The 13,543-nt window shown below is 40.6% G+C and overlaps 1 protein-coding gene across 1 annotated transcript in view; it reads right to left on the reverse strand.

Moving 5' to 3' along the window:
* The window catches only part of usp43b (ubiquitin specific peptidase 43b), an 86,726-nt gene that overhangs the window by 13,222 nt on the left and 59,961 nt on the right, over window positions 1–13,543 (reverse strand). Inside the window, exons 7-8 of the mRNA XM_016675478.1 lie at window positions 9,794–9,956; window positions 6,268–6,379 (exon numbers count right to left, since the gene is read on the reverse strand). Coding sequence (XP_016530964.1) covers window positions 6,268–6,379; window positions 9,794–9,956 — 275 coding nt within the window. The remainder of the gene's footprint in view (window positions 1–6,267; window positions 6,380–9,793; window positions 9,957–13,543) is intronic.

Here is a 13,543-nt window from a genome sequence, read left to right on the forward strand (position 1 = left end):
TTTTTCCCCATGGCTTGTAAAAATGTGACATTTGGGATCAGAAGCTCTGCTGGAGGCTGATATGCAGGCAGACTTAGCAACCACTTAATGCAGAAATGTAGGTTTTTTTTTTTTTTTCAAAAAATCTAACATTTTTAAACTCTGAGATGTACTTAAGGTGGACATATTTGCCGTGTGCAAAGGTTGAAACTGATGAAACGCATCAAAATGGGGTTAGGACCGTTAAAAGCAGTGACAGCTTCCTGCCGCCGACATTTTGAGATCTTAGAAGTTAGAGGAAAAAGTTTCATCGTGGAGTTTTATTTTTGTCCTCCGGCGGAAGAGTTTTGCCAACAAAAATATTAATAAACCTCCAGACAATCAGCCTGCTCTCTCGAAATCTCTTCAGTTTGATTGAAAAACGCGAGCCGGATAGAAAATGAAAACACAAATAAGGTGGTAATGTCTCTCCTCCCCCTCTGAGGCACAGAGATATTACGCTGGGATCTGCGTACGATGTAGGGATAAAGGCATAAAAATGAAACTGATTTCCTCCTGTTCTTCTCAGATCTGCTGCGAATCTGCCAGCTGGAATCGTTTCTCCATTCCTGGGAAATATTGATACCCAATGGAATATGCAACCCTTAAGGGAAAATTAAATGATAATTGTTAAACATCGTCAAACATAAACTGCTTGAACATCACTTAGGTTGTACCGAAGCACGTCAGGCATATAAATATATGTACTCTAAATTTCATAGAATGGAAAACTCAGTTCTGACAATAGCTTGCTGGTCAATCTCAAAGGCCAAAACATTAAATGGGCGGTATTATGTAAAATAAACTACTTCTGTAGCTTTACATCATGTTATAATGTTATCCCCTCATCAACAACATACCTGGAGTGTTGCCTTGATTCTTTCGTGTGTGTTTGAGAAATCCTCTCGTCTCCCATGGCAACCACAATTAGTAAGGAAATTTATTTTAAATCATTTGATATGTATACCACCTTTTATAACAACTCAAGTTAACATAGTTTGTTGATTGTGCTCTGAGATGATTATTTATTTAGGGGGAAATGCTTACATTTATTAAGATTTCTACTGTTTCTGTTTATCTTGTTAATATGTTAAGTACGTTGTTAAGTTACAGCCAAGATTTTCTGTGTATTACAACGCATCTCCACCTGCTTTTTCCTACTGAGGTGTTGCAGAAAAGCATAAGCCTACCTAAAAGCCATCGCTAAGTGTGAAAATCTGGACAGCGTCCTGGTGAAATTCCTCTCATGCCTCCAGTCAAGAGGAATGACGGAGCGTGAGAAAATCCTTGGTTTTTGACTTTTGAACCTGGAAAAATGTATTTTGAAGTTTCAGTGAAGGACGTTTGGAGGATGTAAACTTTACACAGGAATCCAAGGAAGATTCTATTTCCAATTAGTTCATTTATTCTGGTGAATTTGAGATTTTGCCTCGTGGCTCCAGATGAAAGATGTCAAACTAAGAAGAGCAGGTTTTTTTTTTTTTTCTATCTGTGTGACGGCCTGGAAGCTAGAGGAACACGGTGGGACGCACCCCATTCTGGGTCCGTTTGGTGACTTTGAGCTGACCTCTCTCCAATAAAACATTTCCAATAAGCTGCTTTCGATTAAAAAGCTACAGATTCGTCCATATTTCCCCGCTTTGTTTCCAAGAAGGGAGTTTGTTTCAGAGAGCTGGACAGTTCAGGTGCTTTTCTTCAGCATTTCCCCCGGTTGGATTAGCGTACTCTCAGCTTCTAGCGTCTGTGGAGTATTTGCAAATAGTTTTCCCCCTGAATGAAATGCCGAGTTTAAGGAAAAACATCAAGATTGAATCCTGGCTCAAACATTTTTTTATGGGGTCAAATTTGGGGGAAAAAATAAAATAAAATCTTGTAAATTCAGACCAGACTGGTTTTAGCTCAGCTTTTTGCTCTGTAATATCACAATTAGAAGGTCATATTGCTTTTACATTTGCTCTGCTCCTCAGCTTTGATATCTTACTTAAGAGAATCTTTGTTTTCAGGTAAACTTTTCTTAATCTTCAGCAAAGATAAAAACGGGACGGAAAACACGACATTGTCTGACCTCAGATTAAGGTTGTTTCCACAACTGATAGTCTGGTAGACTCGGTTTGATTGGACAAATCAAAATGGCAACATCTGCTACATTTTCAGCTGGTGTGATTCTCTGTCACACTGCACTGTCAGATGAAAAAAGGCCTCTGTCTCTTTAAGAAGCTCCTGCTCTTTCTGAAACTCTGCCTTCAGGAAGTCATCACAACATGTTAACCCTTTAACAACGTTTTTGTCAGCGTTGCACTGAGCAGCAGCTCCTGTAATGAGCTCAGCTGATGCGCAGTTCCACCAGGTGTTTGCTAATTGGTGTTGGCTAGTCTGAAGGAGCCAGTAGCAATTAGATGCCCTCGAAGGCAGGGCTAGGTTTTACACAGCTGAATGGTTGCCATGGGAGATTAAAGGACTTCTCAAACATACGTAAAAGAATAAATTCAACACTCCAGGTATTGATGAGGGAATGACATTACAACGTGATGTAAAGCTAAAAACAAAAGCCAATTATACATGATACAGTCCCTTTAATATCATCTGTGGTCATATATCACTGCTAAAATAAAGCATGCTAAATTATGTTAGCAACAGTAATAAAAAAAAATGGCTGTGAAAAAGTTACATTTATGCTTTGGGAACTGCACCATCGCTGAAACTAAAATGAGTTAAAAATCCACTTGGGAGAATAATTTGGTGTTGCAAAAAAAAAAAAAAAAAAAAAAAAAAAACAGATTCTGTAGAGATGAAAGGTTTGGAGCAAACATCTGCTCTGAGCATCGCTCCCTCTCTGGCGAAGGTGTGCGCCAGCGAACTGATTACGCTTTATGAGCTCGGCTTTAATTAAACGGCTGACGGCGAGGAGCACAAAGATGATCTCTGAAGGAGTTTGCGAACACACTGCATCTGTGTCTTCTTTTCTTCCTCCGACTCGGAGAGCACGGCGAGACCCGCTGCACATATCATCACCCGCGCTGCATCTAATAAACGTCACCTGGCTTCACGCGCGACTACGATTCCGTTTGGCTACACAACCGAAACCAAGACACTCACGGTAAAACACACAAACGTCTTCGTTGGGAGGAACCGAGTCTGTGAGCAAACAATGAATCTAAAGGACCACTTATCTCCCGGGAAGTAAATAACTGATTTGACCACATGAGCGGCACGGCCGCCTCCATTTGAATTTGCATTATCATCTCTCTGGTTTTACAATCTTGACAGCAGGTGTGGAAACAAAACAGCCGTTTGTTTGGTCGAGAGATTGACAGAAAGCTTAATTGAATTTCACTCCGTCGGAACAAAAGCAACATTCTACTCCGTAGCTAACCATGTCGAGAAAGGTGCAAGAGAGATCGATGGTGTGATCAGAAATATTTGGTGGCTGGCTCAAATAATTGGCCACAGGTGTGTGAAATCCAAAAACGATGCATGCAGAGTGATTTTATAAATATTGTGAAATAAATGGGGTAGAAATCCAGCGTGGAAGGATGCCACCTGTTCAACACGGTGCTCCACTTCTTCAACATTCTGTTGTGTTTCACTAAATCGGGTTAAATTAATGTTTCTCCTCAAAGTTCTACCCTGTAATGATGAGGTGGAAAACAAGATTTTTGAGTGTTTTGAAATTTTATTTAAAAAAAAGAAGAAAGAAAAGGGATGCACAAGTATTCACAGCTTTTTAATTATTTTAAGTATTAATATTTTGTTGATTCGCCTTTGGAAGCAATAACGACCAAGTTTTTCTTTACTATGTCAGCCAGCAACAACTGAAAATTTAGATTTAAAATACGTTAAAAAAAGTATTCACAGCCCCTAAAATGTTTCACTTTTTTTTGGTCGAATCAAGACAGCATTTCAAAAGCTGCGTTTCCATTAACCATAGCTTTGCACAGCTTGAAATTATGGAAATAAATTAGCTTAATGAAAACACTGCAATTTCGAAAAAAACAAAGTTTTCGCTAAACTTTTTTTGTGCTGGGTGAGATGTTTTGTCGATGTATCAAATTAGATGTATTATGCAAAACTGCAACGGAAACACTTTTGTTCGCATCAGAGGAATCACGTGATCAACAGCCGGATGTTACCACTGGCAGGAACGACAAAGACGACGACAGGAAGTGGTGGGAGGATGATGGTTTGTTTTTGTTCATGTGCGGCTGGCTCCACCAGAGCTCTCACAGTGTTGCATAAAAAGTTGGGCATCATTCCAGCGTGTTGAATCCAAAGCTCTTCTGTGAAATAACTGACTACAATTTCCCCAAAATGCCACATACGTCGCTGCTTCCAAGTATCAAGATCTTTTCATTTCAACGTCTGAATAAGACGCAGACGTTTCCTCTGACGGCCGAATTACAAATTACAAAAATTACAAATTACAAGTCAAATAACTGTTTACATCCGCCGCTGCCATAACTTTTAATGTCTTTTTGTGTGATTTTCATTTAATTTCTTCTCATGTAAACAACACAATTGCGAAACTGTGTTTTTTTTCCGTCATTAGCGGAATATAGACAAAAAATTACGCACATTTATTCTGGATGAGATATATGTGAGACCAACAAAAAAATGGCTCATAGTTTTGAAGTTGAAGAAAAAAATTTATATATGGTTTGAAAAATGTTTTATGAATGAAAGCATGGAAAGAGAGGTGTTCATTTGGCTTCAGCTCCCTTCTCAATAATAACTACATAAAAACGTTCCAGGTCAAGCAGGAAACTCCAGGCGTGTCACAATAAGCAATAAATCAATTAATCACATGATAAATAAAACAAGATCAATGATTTCTATTTTCATGATTTGTTGTTTTTTGTTTATTTTCTCTCTTTTTCTACGAAAAACTGGATGATAAAAGTCTTCAGTTTGGTGCTTTGGTCTCAACTAGCTCTGTTTTTGAAGGACAATTTTGCTTACAGAGACTTTATAAATAATTTAATTTGTTGTTTCTCTTGTTTTGTTTATTTGGATAGCTAAAATGTCTTCCGGTTCCAGTGCTGACTATCCATCAGAATTTAAAGTTTTTTTATCTATGAGAATGCTATCTTGCATTATTATGCCGTTACCATTCTATTCATTGAAAAACACTCTCTATACATGATCCTCTGCTCCAGTCTCTGTTTGTGTTCCTGCGGTGGACCGTGACTTGGCCAGGGAACAAATCACCTGAGGCTACTTAGCCACGCCGCTGAGAGCCGCGAGACGTTCAGCGGCGGTTCCCTCCATCTGCGGCTGGAGCTTCCCTTCCCACCGGGTTTACCCGGCGCCGTCGGGCGGCCATGCTTTCCTCTCTCTCAAGTCAATAAACTCGCGCAGGAACAGGTGCACCAGCCGATGTGGCAGACGGAAACCATGTCCCGGTCCAGCCGGCGCTCACAGCACACCCACACTCACACATGGACGCTCGATATAGGTTCTATAAATTTCATAGACGGTTCATTATTTTACCCCCTTTTTTAATACTTAATATCCTGATTAAATTACTGCCATACATTATTTTACTGCTGATTTGAGATTTTTTTTTTACCTCATTTGCTGCCTACTTTGCTTTAAGTGACAATATTTTAAGATTTTTTGCTTCTTAATGGTGACCTATGATGCTTCCTTGAACAGATTAGCATAACTCCACAGGCTGCACAAATTATGCTGATTACATTCTTTTTTTTGCACAAAATCATTCTGAGACAATGAGATTTCAGTTCTGTTGTAGGGCCTCCTGTCACTTTAAATCCAAACATTGAGTTGGTCACGCCCAAAACTCAATGTTTACAGTCGCACATGAAAACGGCTGCAAGCACAGGGGCAAATGTACAACCGTACATCTTTGAAAAGCAGAAGCAGAGCCTCCTGCACAATCAACAAGAATGCAGCAATTGTTTTCTGAATGGGAAGTCAACAATAAAACAAGTTTTTTTCCTCAGTAGCCATTTCACAACTGACCAAGGGAACGGCGCAGTGCCCCGTCGAAGTTGACTCAAAAATTGGGAGGTTTTTGAATTGGTTAACTTTCCAGACACCAAAAAAACAGTAACATCGAAGGGATAAGTGCTTCTAGAAGAAGCTGAGACCCAAACAGGAGCATAAAACTGTCATATTTTCCCCTTTAAATAAATGCCTACCATCCATTTGGGGCAGAAAGACACGGTAGTGGAAGCAAAACAAAACAGTTTCACGTTCACCGTCACATGAATACTGGTGTAAAGCGGCTACCTGGGCGTGAGCGCCGTTGATCATCAGGTAATACAGCTTGCTGAGGATGCTCTGCTGGAGCTGGTCCCAGGAAATAGACCGGTCCTCCCTCATTAGGAACGGCGGCCCAAACCTTCCAACAAACATAAAAGGTAATCGATGACACAAAATGGAACAACCAAATCCACATTATCTGTGCTCAGTCATAACGATACTCACGTTATTTTTTATTTATTTCTTTTATTAGTCATGTGGCGCACTGGCACACAGTTCTCATCGCAAACAGAAGGGCAGAGAAGGACGATAAGGAGGGAAAATCATTTCTCAGAGATGACGGATCACATGACATGCCCATTATAACACACGTCTAATTGAGGGCAGCCGTCCCCAGCGTTCGGGGAGATTTATTATGATGAAACAATATGAGCATCTAGAACCATTCAGTAACCGGGCAGAAAGGGAGAGATGTGCATAACGACGCAAAGTTAATTTGTTTTATGGCAATATTTTTGCATTATGCTAATAACGCATCGTTATTGTTTTGTTTTCTCATCGTTTCTCGTTGAGATGCGACAACAGAAGCTGGAGTGAGGATGTGATTGAACGAGACGATGGCAAGGGTGGCAGACAAAAAAAAAAGACAAATACCAATGAAAAGTTCATTTATTTCTTGAATCTAACCAAAAAATGGGAAACTGGAGTGAATATGATCAACAGATTAATAACGTAATGCTGGGATTAGAGCTGGAAAACAAAAGGTGCAACGTGTGAACACCAGGATGAATTCAGTAAAACTTTTTTCAGAGTTTATTACTTATGTTAAAGGTTTGACTGTGTTTTACGTAGGTATTTTTTCCTATAAGAATCCTGAGATATGATCATATGACATATGATAGAAATTTGAGTCTTTTGGGTCGTTTTTATTTTTGATTAATGAATTGATTTTTACTCTGTTTTAAGTTAATTTACGTATCTGTTTTGTTTTACCTATGCTATCCAGCAGGGCCGGTGAAAGCCTCTTAGGGGCCCAAGGCAGATTTTAATTCGGGTCCCCCCTACACCAACATGTCAACATCAGATACGTCATCGTTCCTCGGCTACACGATGTGTGTAACATACCTTCTAATATTAGTGTAATTTGTAATTAACTCACATCTTACTGGTGTAACTATTTTAACCTTACAGGAACAACGAACAAGAAAATATGCTCTAATTAATTTGCATTTTTAAATGGAGAGTGTGGGATATTAATTTAATAACATCTGCAGACAAAAACTGAATTTTACAGTAAACAAGTTGGCAAGTTTGATGTCTATTACTTTTAAAATCTGTCACTAAAAATGTGCACTACAAAATAAAATCAATTGATGCTCTTGGGAGCCCTCTTGGGGTGGGGAGGGCTGAATTTTTTGTAATGAAAAGCTTTTAGCTTACTTTTAGCTTAAAGTTGAATAAATAATAATAAAGTAGAATTCTACAGTAAGCTAAAAATGATAATCATAAAAAAACATGGTAAATATGGTGTAATATGCGGATTAACTGTGGACAGACTAAAATTTTAGTCTTTATTTCTGTTCATTTTGATAAGAAATGAAAACTACACTTTATGAGGTCAAAAAATGATATTTAATCCAGAAAAGTCAGCCTACTGAGAAGGCTTGTTTCTGTTTACAGCACACACGTTCAATCCTGATTCTGCTGAGGTATTTGGGAAGCTTCGTGTGCTTTAACAGAAACAGTCTAGACTTTTGTCTGCTTCGCCCAGACAAGACATGCACGATGTCCTAGCGGCTTAATGCAAGGTTGCATTTAGTCGTCCCAAAAACGTGCGTGTCTGTCGGTCCTTGAAGCTGCAGACATGCTTTGTGCATTTCTCCTACCCATCAAAGAAATGCTGCAAATCAGGCAATAAAGTCTCTCCTTACAGCCCGGGAATTCAGGAATGCGTGTCTGTGTGTGTGTTTTATGTCTTCACCTGCCTCCACGCAGAAAATGAGCACAAAAGTGTGACCAAAGTGAAACATCACAGATTCCATCCCAACTTTGGAAAAGAGACGATAAGAACGTTTGGAATTTTTCCACGTTAAAAACATGATTTCACAGTTTAGAGATATGAAAAAAGTGGAGAGTTTGGTGCTGTTTTATTTTTCTCGGTAATGTACCTGTGATGTTATTCTAGAAAGACCTGGGAATGAAAACCGAGTGTGTGCGACTCCAATGTCATGTTCTTGGCTTGGCTGGGCTCTCCAGCTGTCATCTGAAGAGAGGAAGGGTGAGGTGTGTGTGTGTGTGTGTGTGTGTGTGTGTGTGGGTGGATTGAGCAATGACAGAAAGGCGTCTGAAGGAGAAAAAGAGATAACGGCCCTCGTGGATGGGAGCTAACGTTTCCACTGCGGTGTTGGTCATCTCACCTGTATTGACCTCTTTGGACCGTGACAGTGAGACGGCATGACGGTGCTCCTCGTGGTGCCGGATGTTAGAGCTGTCGCTTGATTTGGATCCAACCTCACTGAGATCCAAATTCATTTGAGCTTATTTTATAACGGAGAACCAGAAATGCTTTCCGAGCTTCAGAGGGGGAGCAACATATGATGGGGACTGGATTTAAGTTGATCAGGGTGATTAAAGGTGCAGTATGAAACGTTTACAAAACTACTTTTTGTCACGTATTGTCATGTTGTGACAGTTTGATATGAGACAGTTAGTCTGTGAAAAAAAAAAAAATTGATGTCCTCCACCTCCTTCCTGAGCTACTTCAGCGGTCTGCCAAAAACGCACGGCTCCCGACCAGAAACAACCAATCAGAGCCAGGTGGAGTGTCTTAGCGCTGTCCATCAATCACGTGTACGCTGCTCAATGTGCCAACAGTGGAAAAACATCTCACTGTTACTGGAAAACCATTTATCCGCCATCATTCATGGCTATGCTAACTAGCCTTAGCATTTGAGGCAGGCTACGTTTTGGTAAACCAGCAAGAAGCAAGCAGAAGGGGGTGAGCACGAGAGTGATTGACAGCGCTAAAACCCTTGAAGTCAAATTGTACAGAGAACAAAAATAAACTTAAAGAAAAGAGAATTTGTACTTTGGTGATTATTTCCCCCCCAAAAATCTATTGTCTAGAGTTAGATAATGCGCTTATTTCCCATTAAATGGTTATCACATTTGTAAGGAAAATCCATTCATGAGTTAAACGGTGTAATTGAGTAAATGGGTTGCACTAATGACCTTCTGTCTCCCTCTACTTTATCGTCTTTCCACAGGGTAATAAGAACATTTACAACCTGTAGAGACTGTCTTTGGAGTTTAACATGCTTTTATTTCTAGGTGTTTTCTTTAACTTTTATTTAAAATCGGTAAGTCGATAAAGTAGATTTTGAAACCTGAAGATTACAGACAAGTACGATGTGGAAATCTAATGCGAGCAACGTGAACAGATACACTTTTTTTAGGAGCTTTTATGTCCGACTTTAAACCCAAACTTGACGTGTCTTCATTGCCTTGGTGTGGTTTCTAACCTGTTACTGAATAACTGGTTTAGCATATTTACCTTGCAGTCTGCTGGCCTGTTCCAGCAGCATTGCACACCAGCAGCAGGATCTTGACTGGGACACCGTGGTTGAGGAACTCTGACGATAAGGCTCCAGAGGAAGGTAACCTTTGACCCTCAGGGCCGGAGGAGTAAGGAGAGGACGGCAAGCTGTGATGATACCCTGAGTAAAGAGACAGGAGAAACAGGAAACGGTGTTTGGAGAACCTTCATTTTTCTCCTTTTCACACTGTTTGCATAGATAAGCTCACAGCTCAAGTGCTTTTGTGAGCTCAGAGACAATGACCGTTGAACCTGAGTTAACACCTCAAACGAGGGATTGAAACAGATTACTTAGATACACAAATTGGCAAGACAGCAGATTCTATTTGAAGAACGGTGATTCAGTTGGGGGAGCAGATGGACCAATGGCGGCTTGCTCTATCAGCGGGAGGCCGTATCTGCTGCACATCCTGTCCTGGTGGGGTGCCAGGCAGCAACGCTGCTCCCCTGCCTCCCCATCGTGTCTCTTCTAGCGCAGAGGAGTGCGTCTGACTGAGAAGGAAAGCTGAAACGATAAGATCCCTGGGAGATGTAACGTCAAAGAGGACAAGCTTTCTTTGTCGTCACAAAAAGCAGGCGAATTCGGGTGTCAGCTCGAGAGAAGTTCGAGGTGATAAATGAAAACTTGTAGACACTGGAGTGAGGCATTGATCGACTGCGACAGCTGTCCCTTCCTAAAACCACAATATTTTTATTACACGCCAATGATTCCCGATTCATCACTGACGAAGCAAACTCCACGGCAGAGGATCTCACAAACCGCTGAGCCTCTGTTGAAGCATTCAGCGTCTTGCCCACGAGAGCGAGTGTAATGATTATTATGCAGTCTTTCACTTTTTAATGTCTCTCTAATGAAGCGAGCGAGAAAATTTGCCTAATCATGTGCTTCCATTTACTTTGGCAGCAAACTCTGCAACAAGAGCAAATCACGAGTTCCCAGTGAAACGTGAAGACACGACACTGACCTTTAGTCCTGCCTCATTAAGTATAGCCAGGAAAGCATGAGGACATTCTGTTAAATCTGTGACATAAGAAAATGCCACCTGAAAGTGGTAGAGCGAAGTGAGAACTGCTGGGAGCCTGAATGCTATGTTGTCCGGGGTTTTGACCTCTCTGATCATCACAGGCGATTAGATTGAGACGACTTCAAAGAACTTAATTGCAGAAAACCACAAACGTGGAAACCTAATTCAGGTTTAAGAAGACTACCCAGGAACAATCTCTGGGTGAAGAGTGCACCTGGTGGTTACACCTCAACTCCAGGGAATCTGTGAAGAAAAAGTTGCTCAAAAGTAATGGGAAGGCTCCTCCCAACCAGTAGGGAGGCAGGTGGCTGACCACTTCCTGATGGTCCTACTCTGGGGATGTGGAACCTCACCCTCATAGAAGGAGGAATGGAGTAGGACATCACCTAGGTTTTACCGTTTGGAGGTTTTTGATCCACTGGGAAGGAATTTGGAGAGACTATTCAAGTGCATCTCATTAACATAGAATATCCTTAAAAACTTACATTATTTCAGTGACTTGCTTCACAAACCCTAGCCTGTGAACCACAGAAAGTCCTCGCAAATAGGTAGACTGCTCACCTGACCCACTGAATCCAACCATAAAGACGGTAAGTCATAAAATGACATGCCTAAAGACGATGACAGAGTGTCCACAGAGGGCCGTATGAGTGGAAGGACAAAGTGTTGTTGAAAAAGACGCACTACCAGAGGGTTTGTGAATCATAACCTATTCAATAGTTTGAGGGAGACTCACAAGGTGTGTGGACTTTGGCTGAAGTCACTCACCAAACACAGACGTGTCCAGAATATGGCCTTTGACCGTCACATTCTTTGTGTTAAGCCTGAACCAGAGATAACAGAAGTGTCTTAAGTGGGCAATAGAGAATTGCTGCTCTAATGTCTCTTTTCAGATTAAAGCACATGATGCATTCCATTTGAAAAGTCATCCCAAAATCTGGATAAAGACTGGAGAAACACAGAGTCCAAACAGCTTCAGGTTAATGTTGAGGTTTCCATAGTTATTTGGGGTAGCATGTTATCTGCCGGTGTTGGTCCAATGTGTTTTGTCAATCAACGCGGCAACCTACCAGGAAATGTTCTTTTGCTGACGAGCTCTAAGGAGATGCTGACTTCATTGCTCTGGCATTTTCCCTGATAAATAAAGTGTGTGTCACATAATTCACTAGGTTGTGTTTGGCCAACAAACTTGTTGATGCTAATCTTGTTTTCTAGAAAGGCAGAGGACTGACTCTTGGTAGCTATAGGAAGCTTGTGAACACGTTGTACCTCTGTCTTCCCCCAAACTCATTTTAGCGTCAGACAGAGACGCCGGTGGAGCCACACTGAGTACAGTCATTAAGCTCGTCATTAAACACCTCCACATCGCAGCAACTGCTTCCACTTTGCCATGTAGGGAACAGAAACGGTGGTCGGGTGAAATTTGTGTCTGGTGCTTTTGCCACATGTACAGCAGAACAAATATTCTTGTGTAATTATGTCTGCTGAATTGCTTCACAGCCACTTTTAATATTTTTAATTAAATCAACATAACAGCACAGCCCCTGTGGCTTAGTCAGATTGATGTTAGCGAGGGTTTTACAGTTTTCTCAGTGATGTGGTACGGTAAGAACACATTTTGAAGGGGCAGTTTTAAGTATTTTCCAGGCACAGTGCCATTTTATAACACAATCAAATAGTGGGAATAGCTTGGTAAGGGCCTGGCGTCGAGTTCTGAAGGCAAACAAAATGTCGCGATGGATAAATGGAAAAATGGATGGAAGGAGAAATCTGTTTTAGCAGCGACATTTCCCTTGTAAGTTTTGTAAGTTGGAAATGCACAGAATAGGAATCTTGTCATTCCTTCGATCTTTGTCTTTCACAAACGGCACTTTTTGAATTCTGTTCTCAAACCGTTTTGGGTTCTGCCCTCCATCACTGACTATGAAACAACAGGAGGCATTCTGAATTAGACCACATTATACAACATATGTAGAGGGAAGAGGATGGTGCAAGAGAGCGAATACAAGTGGAAAGATCTTACAGTTACTCGTTTCTCCTCGACTCAGTCCAAGGATCTTGACACTTTCCACTCCTTCACTTGCACACAAGATAAAATGGATGATACATCTGCATGGTTCTACAATAGAGTCCGTGCTTATAATATTTTCACAACATGATACCTGCATATAAAAATATCTACATTTATTGTTTAATAGGATCATCAATAGTATTTAATCAAAAACCAATTCATGGCTTTTTATGGATCATATTGTTTAAATTTAAACCACATTTATGGTGCTGTAGGCAGTCCAGTCAATAATATTGCATTCAATAAGCATGAAATGAATAAGATAATTAATAAAAAGGCAAAAATGTATGATTGGATCAATCCTGCATGATTTTTTGTGCATTGATGAACATTTACTCACTTCAGCATGCCAAATGCTTAAAGTGGCTCCAACAGGAGGGCAGTTCGACCCATTTTCTGATTAATTCATCCATTTAATTTGTAAAAGTAATTAAATTGTATAAAGAGCAATGATTTTTCAACCCAATATGGCCTAATCTGTACATTTCTCACAACAAATCCCCCCCAAAATTAAAAATCAACAACACAAAAACTTGGACCCTTTGTGGCAGAGATAATAATAATAAACTAACACAATAAAGGCAGAGTGGCCAGAGGCTCTGCTGGGAAGCC

This window comes from Poecilia formosa, unplaced genomic scaffold (assembly GCF_000485575.1).
Source record: "Poecilia formosa unplaced genomic scaffold, Poecilia_formosa-5.1.2 Scaffold114, whole genome shotgun sequence".
Taxonomy (NCBI): domain Eukaryota; kingdom Metazoa; phylum Chordata; class Actinopteri; order Cyprinodontiformes; family Poeciliidae; genus Poecilia; species Poecilia formosa.